Source organism: Siphateles boraxobius, unplaced genomic scaffold, assembly GCF_051911475.1.
Source record: "Siphateles boraxobius isolate OS27281-9 unplaced genomic scaffold, OSU_SipBor_1 35, whole genome shotgun sequence".
In the NCBI taxonomy this organism is placed as follows: Eukaryota; Metazoa; Chordata; class Actinopteri; order Cypriniformes; family Leuciscidae; genus Siphateles; species Siphateles boraxobius.
This window is the reverse complement of record NW_027508975.1, coordinates 5,335,541-5,352,500: the sequence shown is the minus strand read 5'-3', so window position 1 is coordinate 5,352,500 and position 16,960 is coordinate 5,335,541. Positions and strand designations below refer to the sequence as shown.

Below are 16,960 nucleotides of genomic sequence, written 5' to 3'. Positions count from 1 at the left end.
TGTTGCTGTTATATCATTGCAAGTCATTTTACCAGTAACTTTTATGAAGGTCCTAAGATCACCTGTGAAATAAAATGTCTGCTTTTCTCTACCTCAATCACTTTAGGGCCCTCAGGGTCTGAGAGGATATCCGGGAATGGTGGGGCCAAAAGGCGAGACGGTGAGTCAAAGTTCCCGAAATATTACTCGTTATCTGTTTATGTCTACACTAAATATGTGACCCTGGATCACAAAACCAGTCTTAAGTAGCAAGGGGATATTTGTGGGAAAAGCCAACAAATCATTGTATGGGTCAAAATGATCAATTTTTCTTTTATGACAAAAATAATTAGGATATTAAGTAAAGATCGTGTTCCATGAAGATATTTAGTAAATTTCCTACCGGAAATGTATAAAACATTTATTTTTGTGAGTGAATGCAGCACAATCGCAAACATAAATGGACAACTTTAAAGGCGATTTTCCCAATGTTTCAATTTTTCTGCACCCTCAGATACCATATTTTCACATAGTTGTATCTCGGCCGAATATTGTCCTATCCTAACAAACCATACATCAATGGAAAGCTTATTTATTTAGCTTTCATTTGATGTATAAATCTCAATTTCAAAAAAATGACCCATAAGACTGGTTTTGTCATCCATGGTCACATATGAGATAAAGGCCTACAAAAGGATACATAGCAGATGGTATCTATCAGTGTTGTTATTATTGCTAATTTAAACTAAAACTATTTTTTTTTTTGTTAATAGAACTAGCTTGTTGTCAGCTCACAATTCTGAATTTTTATTCTCAAAATTGTGAGAAAATATCAGAAGTATGACATAAAAAGTTTTTTTTTTTTTTCAGTGGTGGAAACAAGCTTCCATACAAGTCAAATACAATTATTAAATGAAAGTTATATATCTATAACTAAGGGTGGGTGTTTTTGGTCCATCAAATATGTGGTTAATTTTATTGCACGGTCTTTGTGTGTGAGATGAGATGATAATTTTGCAAGGCGGTTTTAAATTTAGACATTATCATTTAGATAAGCTTATTATATTAAACATATAAGTTATTGTGAATTTTAGCTTCCCCACTGAATTGTACATCGGCTTGATTTGCATACATGGGTTTTATTATATTCTGAAAAAAAAAACAGTGGAACGTAAACAAACACTGCACAACTTCAATTATATTTGTAGGACAGCAAATCTCCACAGACTTTGTTTTACAATCTGTGAAAACTTTAAAGTGATTCACAACTCCTGTGACAGGGACCACGTGGTTACAAAGGCATTTCAGGACCAATCGGCATCCCTGGACGCCCTGTAAGTCTCAAAGTCTTGTGTTAATACATTTCATTCTCATAACTGACAAAAAAATTAATTTAAATGATACGCTTACTGTGCAATGCAGGGTGAAGAAGGACCCCAAGGACCACCTGGAGAGCCTGGTGACAAAGGTGACTTTGTAAGTATTAGTAATAGTATTCACATCTATTCGTCCAGGCATTAATGTATCATTCTACATGTTAAGTTATCTAACTTTTCATCAATATATCTATTCATTCTTGTAGGGAGAACGTGGTATACGAGGGCCTCAGGGAGTCGTCGGAAAAAAGGGAGAGAATGTAAGTTAAAAGATGGCCAATTTAAACGCAATTTAAAACAGGTCCCCTAAACTTATGCTCTTAATCTTTTGATTAATGTTCCCTGTCAGGGTCTTCCTGGAATTGATGGAAAAGATGGTACTCCTGGCATCCCAGGAATAAAGGTATGGATGACTCTTTTTCAGCTCTTAAATCAATTCTCACAGCAGCCATCATTATTCAAGGAGACACATGACATATGTAAATGATATCCAATATAAATGTAATATATATATAATGAATTAATGAATGCTGCACTGTCCTATCCCTTTTTTTAAGGGTGCCTCGGGACAAAATGGAAGACCTGGAGCTCCTGGTCACCAGGGAGAGGCTGTAAGTGGAATTTCATACTTCATTATCCTTTCCATATCATATACGCAGTAATTATCATCATTACCGGTTCAAGAAAACTTTCCCCGTCTTCCTCACATCTCTCCATTGTATTCCCTTTGTTAAATGAGGATCATTACATATAAAAAGTAAAAGTTTAGTGTATTTTCTGCCTACAGTCTCAGTGACATTCTTGCCCTCACTATTTTGGAGCTTAAACCACCTTGAAATTGCTCTTGCTATTAACTATTCATCATCATCAAACATGACTCTCCTGGCGACTTGGGGTAATGGAGCATGCTGGTTATGATACAAAACATCACAACGTGTCTGCGCAAGCCATAATACAGGCGCCCTCGCTAACAGGATGAGTTATTGCAGGCTTGTTCTGATATCAGCACAGAGTAAGGACAGACATGAAGCTCTCCACGGAGGCCTGCAGGGGTCACTACATTCATCCTGCATGCTATTTTTCATGTTTTGTAGGGTTTGCCTGGTATGCCTGGAGCCAAGGGTGAATTGGGAGTTAAGGTGAGATCATGCAGTTATTTTACGAATTTCTACTCGTTTTTGTTGTTGTTGTTGTTGTTGTTGTTGTTGTTGTTGTTGTTGTTGTACTATTAACTAGTTTTTGGTGTTCAGGATGCCAGTTGACACTATACTATCCACAGTGCTGGGAAGTAACAGATTATATGTAATCTGGATTAAATTCCAAAAATTAAGTACTTGTAATTAGGTTATATTATCTTAAAAAAATTAATCAGATTAAAGTTACGTTTTTATTGATTACGTGATTACATATTCCGTCAATTATTCATAAGCTATTGATTTTCCCAATTATTATTTTTTTATTGACATGCAGGTAAACAAATAAAATCAAAACACAAAACAAGTGTTTTTTATTGTTCATTTAAAAAAAAAAAACATTTATTTTTTTATGATTTAAATATTAGCTTTTCATCAACTCATGAACCCATAATTCACTTAATTTCTGTAGAATGTAATATATTTTCTTTCTCTTTGTATTTTTTTTTTTCGTATCAATGTAATACAAAAAATCGGATTCTAATTCTATGTGATACACGATTTAGGTCAAAAGTAATCAAATAGTAGTCAGATATATGACCTAAACTGTAATCTAATGGATTACGTTACTAACTACAATTTCCATCATGACATTTGTAATCCGTAACAGACTACAATTTGTAAGTAATCTACCCTGCACTGACTATCCACTAGTGCTTCATTCTACCCTTTTAACAATACATTTGTTCTCTTTTGTGTTTAGGGTGAGACGGGCCCTCGCGGTTTGATGGGAACGCAAGGCCCTCCAGGACCTCAAGTATGTCATATCATTCAAGGATACCGGTTTACAAATAATCTAATAAATCATTTTTTTTTGGCTTCTCATTATGTTTCTCTTTGTCTCAGGGAGAGCCTGGTCCTCCAGGTGAAGCTGGCATGGAGGGAGTCCCAGGGCCAAAGGTCAGTTTCCATCCTCATTGACAAATCATCTATTTAACATTGAACGAAACGCTCTTTTCTTACCTTTTTGATTCTCGTCCGATAGGGTGACAGGGGTGAAAGAGGACCAGTTGGGCCTTCTGGTATTGTTGGCCAGCCTGTAAGTTTCGTGGTCGTTTCTCAGATATTTATTTTCATTATTTTTCTGCTATAATCAGGGTTCCCAGGGTCATTGGAAACCTGGAAATATTTCAAAGGATTTGTTAAAATAAATGCTAACACTTGAGGCCTTTATATACTACATTATAAAATTACTCATAATATACATTGTAATGCATTATATATTTTCATAAATAATTTTAGCCAAAGTTAAAATATAATATTTTGTTGTGAATAAGTAAGTATTATGTAATGTTAAGTATTATAATGTTAAGTACAGTAACTGTGAGATTATAAGGTGCATTACAAGGCATAATTAATGCATTACACATCCACTTATAATGCATTGTATATAAAAGTATCAAATAAATTGTTCCTAAAAAACTGCAACAATAATAATAATAATTATAGTAATAATAAAAAAAAAATAATAATAAAAATAATAATAATAAAAATATATACACACACACACACACACACACACACACACACACACACACACACACACACACACACACACACACACACACACACACACACACACACTTCTTTTTTGAGTATAAAAATATGTTCTATCACCAGAAATATCAGGATTTTTTTCTCATTTTCACTTATCTTGTATGTTTTACTTGCAGGGAAGTAAGGGAGAGAGGGGACCTATGGGCAACCCAGGTGGTCAGGGTTTAACTGGAACTAAGGGTGACAAGGTTTGTGATCATATGTACACAATAATTAAGAGTAAATGAACTGAGGTTATTTAAACTGGTACAGTGATGAGGTCTGACCACATGGGGGCAATCTTCACTCATGATTTGACTTTTCTAGTAGAGGACATCTATGCTCTTAGATAATTCATGTCTATGTTCCCAAATAATACCCCTCAATTCAATTTGAAATATCCTCTTATGGACACTTTAATGTTTGTTGTCCTTTAATCTACAATATCCTTGCCGTTTAATACATTGAATGATGGCGGTAAAAGCCGGTTGATTTAGTGTGCACGGAGAGTTTACGGTAAAATAAGATATTACCAACAATAAATTGGTATCCATTAGAGCTGACACTGAGAGATATCTGATGTACAATTGCATCTACTTACAGGGATTCCAAGGCAAAGTGGGATCAAAAGGAGACGTTGTGAGTACACCCTCAGATAAATACATACACATATTTATGGAGTGAAATAGAAACCATACATCACAGTCCACATCACAAAAGATAACAACTTAAGGTGACATTGATGGATCTCGCCTGCTTCTTTCACAGGGTAATCCTGGTGTGGAGGGATTGGCTGGGGAGAAAGGAGAGAAGGTAAATAAGTCTTGTAGTCTGATACGTTTATTTAATAGATTGGTTCCAGAAGCCTTCTGTTCATATTAAAATTGCGTTTCTCCATTTAACAGGGACAATCTGGGGAGCCTGGTCCTAAGGGACAGGTAAGGACAGCATGAAGAACACAGATAATGCAAAGTGAAATGCGTAATTTTGTTAGATTCAGCTTTATTTGTTTGTTTTACAATAGAATGGGACATGACAAACTATCTTGAAGGTGAATTGTGTCAGTTCTTTATTTTGAAATATGTTATGCCGCCCCAGTTTTGTGAGTACTTTTACACAAGCCATTCTGTGTACTTTTGGTCCAAAGCCGCCCATATATGGAAAAGAGGGCGTTTCCATTATATTCCTATAATGGAAAGAGGTAAATCGGACATGTTTATGACAGTGTTATTATTAACTAAATAAAACTAAAATGCTAAAAAAAAGTAATTTACAGAAAGCTGAAATAAAATAAATATGAATATTAGATAGAAAACTTAAAAAATAAAACAAATTAAATTAGAGATGTTGTCTTGGAAACTGGAAATAAAATGAAGTTGCAAATTAAGTTGACAAAAAAAAACTCAAACGAATGAATATGTCAATTTCATAAACAAGCTAGAATTAAAATACAAACTGAAAATATAAAAATAAAAGCTAATTCTAAATAGGCTATCAACCAATATTATAGTAGTATAAATAATAATTAACATGGTTTATGGGACATGTTCAGGAAACCTGTTTGGAAATGATCATTAATATGATATTGCTCAGACTTATTATTCTTTTGCCCAAAACTACCAGACTAATGATTTTATCTTGGCAGACTGTAAAGCACGAAATAAATACATACAATTATTAATAATTGTTATTATCTGTTTTGTAATTGATATTTGCTTTGTAATTTATTAAGTTTTGCCAAATTAACCAATTCTTAATTATACAATTATATTTTATAATCTGCCAATTTTCCACAAAAAAGGCAAGTACCACCTGAAAATGTCAAAATTATTTTTGCTTTCTAATTTTGTATCACTAGTGGTGCAGAAATGACACACTTTACTTTTAAGATAACGCTTTATTTTACTCAAGCAATCAATAGTGTACATCCTAGTTTCTTTATTTTCTCAATCAACAGCAAGGTGTGACTGGTGATCCAGGGCACAACGGCCCCACCGGAGATCCCGGGAAACCAGGAGACCAGGGTCCCCCAGGCTTACCTGGTCCACGTGGCCTGTCTGGAGAAAGAGGAGTTCCAGGGATGCCAGGAATACAAGGAACAACTGTGAGTGTTCAACAATACCTCAAGAACAATTTCCATCACAGCTTTCCCAACCTACATTAACCAACAAACAATTCTGTTTACCAGGAGAGCAGCACTTTATGCCTTAAAACTACAAAACTAAAGTATTGTTCTAGCCAGACAGGATGCAGTAGAAACACTTGCAGACAATAATGAAAACTCTTGAAGTGAGGAAGATCGACTCTCTCTTTCAATCTCTTAAAGGCACAGTACGTAATATTTTTGGATTAAAACATCCATCAGAACAATGTTATACGTTTTGTTGACTTGTGTACTTACATTATCCCAAATGTTTCCAACGTTTAAATCCAGAGAAATCCACAATTTTAAGCAGTGAAATGGCCCGTGCCATTGCGTTGCTGACTCACCTGTCAATGACGTCATATCCACGTTACCCTTGATTTCCGTAGAAACCATGGAAACACCAAAGATGCTTTAATATATGATGTGTTTTATTAGACAGGTGCGCCACTGTTTGGAGACCTTTATTGACAGAAAACTAACAGCTCAACCCGTTTAGTCTTATTGTTATGAAGAGTAGCCTGGACATTTCTAAATATCTACTTCTGTGTTCCACAAAGTCAAACAGGTTTGGAATAAGGATAAAGGATGACAAAATGTTCATTTTTGGGTGTGCTATCCCTTCAAGTGTGTTTTTATCATTTTTATGACTTGTCTTTTCAGGGTCGTGATGCTACGGATCAACACATCATTGACGTGGTCCTGAAGATGCTTCAAGGTGAGAAACAATCATTGTTTTTTTTCGTAAATGGCTGCGATCCAAATTGGCTGCAATCAGTGTGTCAGAAAGAGGCCAGCTGTAATCTATCGCACTAAACCTACAGTACTCTTCATCCTTCAGAATGTATCAATGTGCAACTCATCACTCCTCAGGGACAGCTTTCCTGCCAAACACTATTTATCCGCTGCTCCAAATTGACTTCCACACAGTTCTGTTTTCTCTGGGATTGTCAGGCTATGCTCTCTAGCCTTCTATTTTGCAAGAGAGAGATGACCTGAAGTTGCCCGCGATAACCCTTGTTGGCTCCGACCATTTCACAATGTAATCCCTCAGTCTTGCGATTGCAAACATACCTTCGCTTATATGTGAAGCGAGAGGAAAGATTTCTCTTTCGTTTCTCATTGGGAATCAGATTAGATGTGGAGATTTGGTCAGTGTGACACCTTGAGAACTGGTACAACAGATGAACGTCCAGCTCTGGGTGGTTATCTTAATGATATTTACCCAATGTTACACCCGGTGAGATGTGATTGTGTGCTAAGCGAAGGTTTGACACTATTTGCAGGGATTCTTTTCAGGGTTGAGCGCCTGAGTCTCCACACAGAACACATTTTTGCCTTCTACTGTGCTGCTACTCTATTGATTTTCTATGTAAATTTGGCTTGAAGTATTTAACTGCTGCACATGAGGCTGCGTTCTAAAAATGCAGCGGTTAACTTTAATTTATGTAAAGTGTTACATAAGCTTTTAAAATAATGCTTTTGATGCTACATAAAGAATTAAGGGACCAGAGACTTTCACGTTTCAATGAGCCATTTGTATGTACACCACAAATCACCATACAGTCAGTAGACATACAACGTACATAGTCATTCAGTTGCAAGGGAAACATCCAATAGTTCAGACTTTTATAGTAGTGTCTTTGGCTACCAAGAGCTCAGTCTTAAGAGTAATAGGAGCAAGATGAAACAGTACTTAAGTGCAATGTTGATGAAGCCACATCTGCCTGAAACCGAGTGTCCATGTGGCCGTCGGTAATGTGAACAAACTGTAGCTTGTGAAATGAACAAGTCAAGATGACAAAGGTGTTGTTGGCAAAACGAAGACAATTAATCCCCTTTTTGGTCAAGGTCTTAGCTATAGTTGAGCTGCCTCCTCATGCTGTTCACTTTAAAGAAATGCATCTTTAGATCTTAAGTTTTTTCCTTTCACTGCCCTGAATTTCACATTTATTTATTTATTTATTTATTTATGTTTTGCTTTTCCATTTGTTTTTTGTATTTAAACATGCATTAGATCAGGGGTTCTCAACTCTGGCCCTCAAGATCCACTTTCCTGCAGAGTTTAGTTCTAACCCTATAAATTACACCTGAACAAGCTGATCAAGGCCTTCAGGATTTCTAGAAAGCTACAGGCAGGTTAGTTTGATCAGGAATGGAGATAAACTCTACAGGAAAGTTGGACTGCGTCTGAAAACAGTGCAGTGTTAAACAGAGGTGTAAATTCCAGGGGTCAGAATGTAAAAGTCCTGCCATATGTTTATTCCACCCATTAACTCAGCCAGCTGATTTCACTAATTAGTTCAATCTCCTGGCTGAAAAACTGTGCTAATTGGCAAATCCAGGTGATTGGAACAAAATACTGAGGAGGAATTTTACTTTCTGAACCTGGACTTGACACCTCTGGTGTTAAAGCACCTCATGAAAAAACAAAATGTTCAGTTTTTTTCAAAATACGTCTCTAGATAGATGTGTTTAAACACTGCACTTGCATCACGCTCTTTTGCTATCTTGCGTCTTCCGCAGTGTCTTGTGCATGATATGCTGTTTTTAAAACACAGCACTCAAGTTAAAAGTTTTTTTTTTTTTTTAAATGTACCTCTAGACCTGCATCTCATGTTTTTGTACTTCAATGAGCTGCTTTTGCATAGTTTTTTGTTTAAACATGTTCTAGATCAGTGGTTCCCAATCCTGGTTCTGGAGTACCTTCAACACTGCAGATTTTTTATATATCCTATGCCTGCTACAGATCATTACAAATCCCACCGTATGACATGGATCTAACAAACTTGGGTACGACGTGTATGCAGACTGTGCGATGATGACACCTATTAAATTGTAGTCTACGATGCAAGTTAGTGTAGAAGAATAAAACATCATTAGCATGAGCTAGTGGTAAACAAATAGAGCACGATGAATTGCACTTTGGCAATTGTGGTGTTTATGTATGCTGAAAAAAAGACGAGTAAGAGAAAGAGGAGAATATGGACACAGCCATGGCTAGGGAAAAGAGGCCAACTTGGCATGCCAGTTTAGCAAATGGAGCTTTAGGAAAGTAGTTTAGTCCCATGTCACTTTGATCAATACGCTATTTCATGCTGCATGTTTATTGGCTAGTCAAGTCACATTTATGTATATAGCGCTTTTTACAATAGAGGTTGTATCAAAGCAGCTTCACAGTCATAACATGAAAATAATACAACAAAGTTTGTTTCTAGAAGAAAATTGCGTCATCGTCCACCTGAAGTAAGGCAAATCAATGATATTGTTGAATATTAAATGTCCCCAACTAAGCAAGCCAAAAACCAAGACAACAGTCAGTAGACGTAGGTCGTAGCAGCAAACACACTGAGATGATCATGCTAAATTTCTGACACAGAAAATGATCGCAGTCTATCTTTGGTTGCAAGACCGCGACAACGGCCATCTTTGAACCTCTCACTCTATGAAGTAGGACCACCGTGTAGAAGCCACGACCACAGAAATCATCATGATGATTAAAGAGCTGATGAGTTGAACCAGGTGTGTTTGATTAGGGAGACATCTGGAATGTGCAGATCTGTGGGTACTCCTTGACCAGGATTGGGGACCACTCTAGATGTGCATGCTCTAGATGCACACGTTTGTCCATTGCGCTCGTGTCTCACGACTTTTACAGCATCTCATGCATGACATAGGCTGCGTTCACACTGCAGGGGCTTAATGCTCAATTCCGATTTTTTGAATTTTTTTTATTTTTTTGCAAGGCTGTTCACATTTCCAATTAAATGCGACCTTTTGTGATCTCCTGTGTGAACGAGAACGTAGTTGTTGTTTATCTTCTCATTCCCGCCTACTTCAACGCAGAATTATGACGTTTGTCGCATATCAATGATGTGCGGGTCGGATACATGCGACCTGGCCGTTCAGATTGAAGTCGCATTTCAAAAGATCGGATACATATCGGATTTAGACCACATACCCAAGTGGCCTGGGTCGCATTTGAAAAGATCGGATCTGTGTCGTTCAGACTGTCATGAAAAGATCAGATACAGGTCGCATAGGGGCAAAACAATCAGAATTGGTCGTTTCAGCCTGCAGTGTGAACGTAGCCATAGTGTTCTAAAAATGCAGTGCTGAAGTTAAAAGAAGACCTTGCTCTAGATCACGTGTTAAACTCCACTTGGAGTATAGCTCCAACCAGCTCAAAAACACCTGCCAGGAGATTTCTAGCGATCCTGAAGACCTTGGCTGAATCCGCCCCCTATACCCTCAAATAGGGCATTATTTGAGGGGACAGCCATTTGTAGTGTCCAAAACCATTGTGGACTTTATCGAGTGCATTCATTGTATCCCACATTGCACAGCAGTACTTTCAACGGCTGTCAGAATTCGCTCACTCGTTTTCCTTCACTACTTCAAGTGAACAGTATTAGTGGACTAACGTAGGGAATAGTGATTGAGGGTATGGGGGTTATTTCGGATTCAGCCCTTGATTAGCTAGTTCAGGTGCATTTAATAAGGGTTGGAGCTAATCTCTTCAGAACATTGGCCCTCCAGGAACTGAGTTTGACACCCCTGCTCTACACTTTTTTCATTTTTTTTGTCATTCCACAAAAGTGTCTTGTGTTCATAAATGCAAAATTACATGCTGCCTGAACTCATTTTACTTCTATTCTTCTGACAGAAAAGTTAGCGGCAGTAGCAGTAAGTGCTAAGAGAGCAGTACTTGGCGGAGCAGGCGTGATGGGACCTCCAGGTCCTCCAGGTCCACCAGGATCTCCAGGACCTCAAGGTCCTCATGGACGAACAGGCGGCCGTGGCGTTCCTGGCATGATCGGGGGCCCAGGCCAAATAGGAAACACTGGTCTTAAAGGTTACAAAAACCTTCTAAATGTAGATCTAGCTTGATATAATGATGTCAGTTAACCTAATAACTGTATATGTCATTCCCATGTTTGTTTTTCTTGCAGGGAAGAGGGGTGCTAAGGGAGAAAGAGGAGATCTTGGACGCCCACACCCTGGCCTACCGGGACCATCTGGACTGCCAGGTAAGTTCAAACTACTCCCACCTTTAAAGTCCCTTGAAGGTGTGTTGGTTAACGTTGGTTCAAGCGGCCCATCCTGCTCTTTCACAGGTCCTCCAGGTCTTGATGGTGTGGCACGCGATGGTAGGCCAGGTGAGCGAGGACCACAGGGTGCAGCGGGTGAGGCGGGCCGCCCTGGAAAAGCTGGTTCTTCTGGTCTTCCTGGATTTTGTGAAGCAGCTGCATGTTTGGCAGCATCAGCCTACACTTCTCCCAGACTACAAGAGGCAGGAACAGTGAAGGGCCCATCCACTTAAATTAAGCCCTCTACTGGGACATAAGAACATCTGGGAGAGAGAGAGTTAGAAAGAAAGGGGAGAGAAGCATGGAAAGAGGGGCACACAGGCCTTCTCTTCATTGGACACTATGTGAGGGGGAGGGAATAGCCATTGCCTGACATTGTGAATAATTTTTGTATGTGTTAGGATAGCATATGTATGAGTTGACATCTACGGAAAGGAAGTTTTAAGGTGGCAATGTTAGCCAATGCTGCTCTGTTCCACCTCACAGTACAGAGCGAGGTGAAAACATTGCCAGTGACATCATCCGATGAGATCATCATCATCATCATCATGCATCATGGACTAGAAGAGCTGTGAGAATGACATTCAAACAAAGGTGCTGTTTTTGTTACTAATATTTTTGTTTTATGCATCTGATTCAAAGCCCCGAAATTCCCCTTTTAATTGAACCAATAAAAGAGTATTTAAAGCTACTTTATTGATAGATTCATTTACCTTATGCTTCAGTAAACAGCTTCCCCGGATCGAGTTGATACACCATGGCTGAATCCAAAATCGGCCCCTATACCCTCAAATAGGCCGCTATTTGAGGGGACATCCATTTGTAGTAGTGTCCAAAACGTAGTGGACGTTATTGAGTGCACTCATTCAATCCCAAAATGCACCGACATAACGAGTGTACAGCCGATGTACGTTCAACAGCTGTCCGAATTCGCTCAAGTGAACCGTATTAGTGGACTAACGTAGGGAATAGTGAATGAGGGTTTAGGGGGCAATTTCGGATTCAGCCCATGTATACTTTATGTCCCTGTTTGAGCCATGAAGCAACGCCTTTGATCTGTTATTCTAAGTGAGATGGTGACATACTCCCATTAACTTTACCCTTGATTCCATGCTGTAAATCTTTGTAAATTTGTTTTAATTTTGTATGGAAAGGGTGGGTTTAGAATATAAAACAGATCCAAAGTTAATGACTTTAATCAGCATTCAGGATCAAACTCCAAACATTGCTTAAACTGAATTACAAACCTGTATGCCACTTCCAAGTTACTGTGTTATGTACTTAGAGAAGAACTGATTATCTTCATTAACAATTATTTATTGTTCTTTTTTTTTTTTTTTCGTCTGTAAACACTCCGATCAATAAAGAGGAACTTTTTGTAAAACTCAATGTTCTTCTGTATCGTGAACATCTAGCAGGAACAATGATTTCAACTTTCTTTAAACAATTTAAATGATTTAAACGTTCTTTCTTCTGGATCTGACATCTTTTTTGTTGTAATAAAAGATTCATTTTGATATCTAGCGTTGTTAATGATGTAAAACAGCATGCATTAAACTCACATGAATGCTACGGTATCTATTCATCAAAGCACTTGATCGTTGTTAATTTAAGTAAAGGAAATAATGAGTTGATATCATTCTCCATCCTTCTTGCTCAAGGATACGACAGCATAAAATCTGTATTACTCCTTTATATCTTTTTATTACACAGCTCTGTGGAATACTTCATTCTGATTGGTCTGTCTTAATATTCTCCATCATCATGGCAATACTGTCTACCACTCATCTGACTAACTAAAAAAAATACTTAAAGGGGTCATGAACTGGCTTTTTAAAAAAAATTATACTGTTGTCTGAGGTCAACTTATGACGTTCGCTTGGTTTTTACATTCAAAAACATCAAAATGAATAAGTAATAGGCTATTTTCTACCCTAGTTTTGAGCCTAGCTCAAAAACGCTCGGTTTTTATGGGCGTCTCTCATTGAAGACTTGGAAGTAAACGCCCACTGCTGTGAGTGGATGCTGTGAGTTTCAACTCACTTGTCAGTGCACATGGGGGAAATTGTTTTGAAAACTTCCAATGTTGTAAAATGGCAACTGGAATGATTCGCCCATACATGTTCGACCCAGAGTCCGATCCCGAATCGCAGGACAATGAACCAACAACACCTCAAATACAACGGATACTTCAGCCTGTGACAGCGTGGTAAGTTATTGATAATTGTTTATGCTACTTCTAATGTAGGCTATCTTTAAAGTTTTTATAGAAATTTTACTAACATAAGTGTGTTGCACCATTCCTGTCGGATCCAATATAGAAGGCACAGCACCGTTTTTCAATCTTAATCGGTCTGCAAATCCTGTCTCGACCTGTGTCTTGTTTACAAAACAGTCCTCGGCGAAATGAAGCGAACAAACGGACAATGTTTTACCCACATCAGCTGGAACCTCATTAAAAATAAATTTGAACCATGCATTCCTATTGGAATCCAGAGGAAGCTTATGCAGCGACTGTCTTCTTCCACAACCAGGCACTGCACAATATTTAGTAAACGGCATGTTTACTGCTCGGTAGCTCGATCCGGTTTGTCATCACGAGGTAGGCCTATGTTATTTAGCTATGCCTGTAATGCGCGAATCGGTGGGCGGGGCTAAACCGGCTGTGTTGAAGTAGGCGTTGATCTTCTTCTGCAGGGGTGGTGTTTTATCCTCTTTGACGTCATAGTTCCCCAGTTTGAAAAACGATTGAGCCTGGTGTCAATAAAAGCATTTATTGGACTAACAAGGACGTTTTCAGTTCTGAAACTTACAGGATATTCTTATAATATGGTGACCTCTTAGATGTCAAAAGCTCAAGGAAAATTTGATTTCTCAGTTCATCACTCCTTTAAAGCTCCAGTAGGTAGCTTTTGTAAACAAATATTTGTTAAAACTGTCATTATGTCCTGAAAGTAGAATATGAGACAGATAATCTGTGAAAAAAATCAAGCTCCTCTGGCTCCTCCCTGTGGTCCTACTGCCATTTGCAGAAATACACCGCTCCCGGTCAGAAACAACCAATCAGAGCCAGGAGGAATGTCTTAGCAGTGTCAATCACGCTCGTGTACGCGCTGATCACCCCTCTCTTGCACAGCGCGAGCGCGTACCGTCGTTCGTGACTCTCCTGTTAAAACTCGTTCATCCAAATGAACAAATCTTTTTTCGAGTCATTTCGTTCATTCTACGAACGAAATGACTCGAAACAAGATTTGTTCATTTTGAACGAGTTCGAACAGGATCACGAACGTGCATCACAGAACAGAACAAGGCGAGCATTTGTGCTTATAAAACTTAAAGTTTTTAATTTATTTTTGAAATGACCGATCGTTTCACTAGATAAGACCCTTATTCATCGTCTGGTATCGTTTAAAACCCTTTGAAGCTGCGCTGAAACTGTCATTTGGTCCTCGAAACGTTTGTGTCCTATTGAAGTCCATTATATGGAGAAAAAGCCTGGAATGTTTTCATCAAAAAACTTAATTTCTTTTCGACTGAAGAAAGAAAGACATGGACATCTTGGATGACATGGGGGTGAGTAAATTATCAGCAAAAGTTTTTTTTTAAAGTGAACTAATCCTTTAACGTTATCTTAGTAGCTATAACTTATAGAAAGAGTGCAACCTTATAAAGTTACATGTATTGCAAAATACATAATGATTTGAGGACCAAGTTTGTAGTCAAAGAATGGGCAGGCCATAGTCAATGTAAAGCATATTGTTGATGTTTCGTCCCTATTAGTGAATGTTCCATAACTGTTTATAATCCGCCATCATCTGTGCGTTCACGGCAGGCTCCGCTGTGGGGGAGGAGCTGTGGAGGGAGGGCTGTAGCGCAGCAGAGAGAATGGGGGTTGGACCTGTAAGTTGTGCTTGTTCAAATTTTCAGGCTAAGTCAACATTTTATCAAAACTCCCTACTGCTGCTTTAACACCAATTTATATTATAAATAGTGTAATCGTGTTCACACTAAAAATTATAATAGGAAAAATCCACTTCAAATACTTGGATAATACACTTATATAACTGATAAAATGAAGTGTGGAATGGGGGGAGCTTTCAGACTGATGCTGGATGACCTGGATAATGTTATACAATTCTTACAATAGACAGTAGAGTAACTAGTGCATTGTATTAACTCACCGGTCACTTTATTAGGTACACCTCGCTAGTACAGGGTTGGACCCCTATGTTGCCTTTGGAACTGCCTTAATTCTTCATGGCATAGATTCAGCAACATTCCACTGAGATTTTGGTTCATATTGACATGATAGCATCAAGCAGTTGCTGCAGATTTATGGGCTGTAAATCCATGATGTGAATCCCCCGTTTCACCACATCTGAAAGCTACTCTATTGGATTGAGATCTGGTGACTGTTGAGGCTATTTGAGTTTAGTGAACTCACTGTCATGTTCAACTAGTTTGAGATGTTTTGAGCTTTGTGACGGTGTGTTATCCTGCTGGAAGTAGCCATCAGAAGATGAGCACACTGTGGTCATAAAGTGATAGACATGGTCAGCAACAATAATCAGGTAGGCTGTGGTGTTTAAATGATGCTCAGTTGGTACTAAGGAGCCCAAAGTGTGCCAAGATGCAAATATGTGCCACACCATTACAGCACAACACCAGCCTGGACCATTGATACAAAGTAGGATGGATCCATACTTTCATGTAGTTTATGCCAAATTCTGACCCTACCATCTGTTTATTGCAGAATAAATCTAGACTCATCAGATCAGGCAACGTTTTTCCAATATTCTATTGTCCCATTTTTATGAGCCTGTGTGAATTGTAGCCTCAGTTTGCTGTTCTTAGCTGACCGGAGTGGCACAGGTGTGTCTTCTTCTGCTGTTGGCCATGTGCTTTAAGGTTTGACGTGTTGTGCGTTCAGAGATGCTCTTCTCCAGACCTCGGTTGTAACGAGTGGTTATTTGAGTTACTGTTGCCTTTCTATCAGCTCGAACAGGTCTGGCCATTCACCTCTGACATCAACAAAGCATTTTCACACACAGAACGTCCGCTCACTGGATGTTTTCTCTTTTCCAGGCCATTCTCTGTAAATCCTAGAGATTGTGCATGAAAATTCCAGTAGATCAGCAGTTTCTGAAATACTCAGACCAGCCTGTCTGACAACAACAACCAAGTCATGTTCAAAGTCACTTAAATCACCCTTTTTCCACATTCTGATGCTCAGTTTGAACTTCAGCAGATCGTCTTGACCATGTCTACATGACTAAATGCATTGAATTGCTGCCTTGTAATTGGCTGATTAGATATTTGCGTTAACTAACATGGTGTAAGTGCATAGTCTATATATGTAATTTGGGACACCTCGTGTTTCTCATATCACATATTCTTAACACCCTCGCCTCTTTTTAGTATAAACAATCTTATTTCTACTTCCAAATTCACGCCCTCACCATCATCATATATGATGTTGTATATAAAGTGTTAAAAACTAGTTACAAAGTATTTCAAGACATTTCATTCATCATTTGTGAATACAAAACTGTCGTATAGCTACAAACTGAAGATATATATATATATAAATAAGTTCTATTGGGATTGACTAAACAGTGAATGAATGAGTTCATAGACTGTAAC

The 16,960-nt window shown here is 38.3% G+C and overlaps 1 protein-coding gene across 1 annotated transcript in view; it reads left to right on the top strand.

The window, feature by feature from the left end:
- Positions 1-12,834, top strand: part of col9a2 (procollagen, type IX, alpha 2) — a 23,936-nt gene extending 11,102 nt beyond the window's left edge. The window contains exons 14-32 of the mRNA XM_077196079.1: positions 107-160; positions 1,260-1,313; positions 1,402-1,455; positions 1,562-1,615; positions 1,705-1,758; positions 1,913-1,966; positions 2,450-2,494; positions 3,252-3,305; positions 3,395-3,448; positions 3,534-3,587; positions 4,222-4,293; positions 4,688-4,723; positions 4,853-4,897; positions 4,990-5,022; positions 6,042-6,188; positions 6,891-6,945; positions 10,894-11,082; positions 11,180-11,257; positions 11,345-12,834. Of these exons, the coding sequence (XP_077052194.1) occupies positions 107-160; positions 1,260-1,313; positions 1,402-1,455; positions 1,562-1,615; positions 1,705-1,758; positions 1,913-1,966; positions 2,450-2,494; positions 3,252-3,305; positions 3,395-3,448; positions 3,534-3,587; positions 4,222-4,293; positions 4,688-4,723; positions 4,853-4,897; positions 4,990-5,022; positions 6,042-6,188; positions 6,891-6,945; positions 10,894-11,082; positions 11,180-11,257; positions 11,345-11,550 (1,392 nt within the window). The 3' untranslated portion in view covers positions 11,551-12,834. The remainder of the gene's footprint in view (positions 1-106; positions 161-1,259; positions 1,314-1,401; positions 1,456-1,561; positions 1,616-1,704; positions 1,759-1,912; positions 1,967-2,449; positions 2,495-3,251; positions 3,306-3,394; positions 3,449-3,533; positions 3,588-4,221; positions 4,294-4,687; positions 4,724-4,852; positions 4,898-4,989; positions 5,023-6,041; positions 6,189-6,890; positions 6,946-10,893; positions 11,083-11,179; positions 11,258-11,344) is intronic.
- The last annotated feature ends 4,126 nt before the right edge of the window (positions 12,835-16,960 follow it).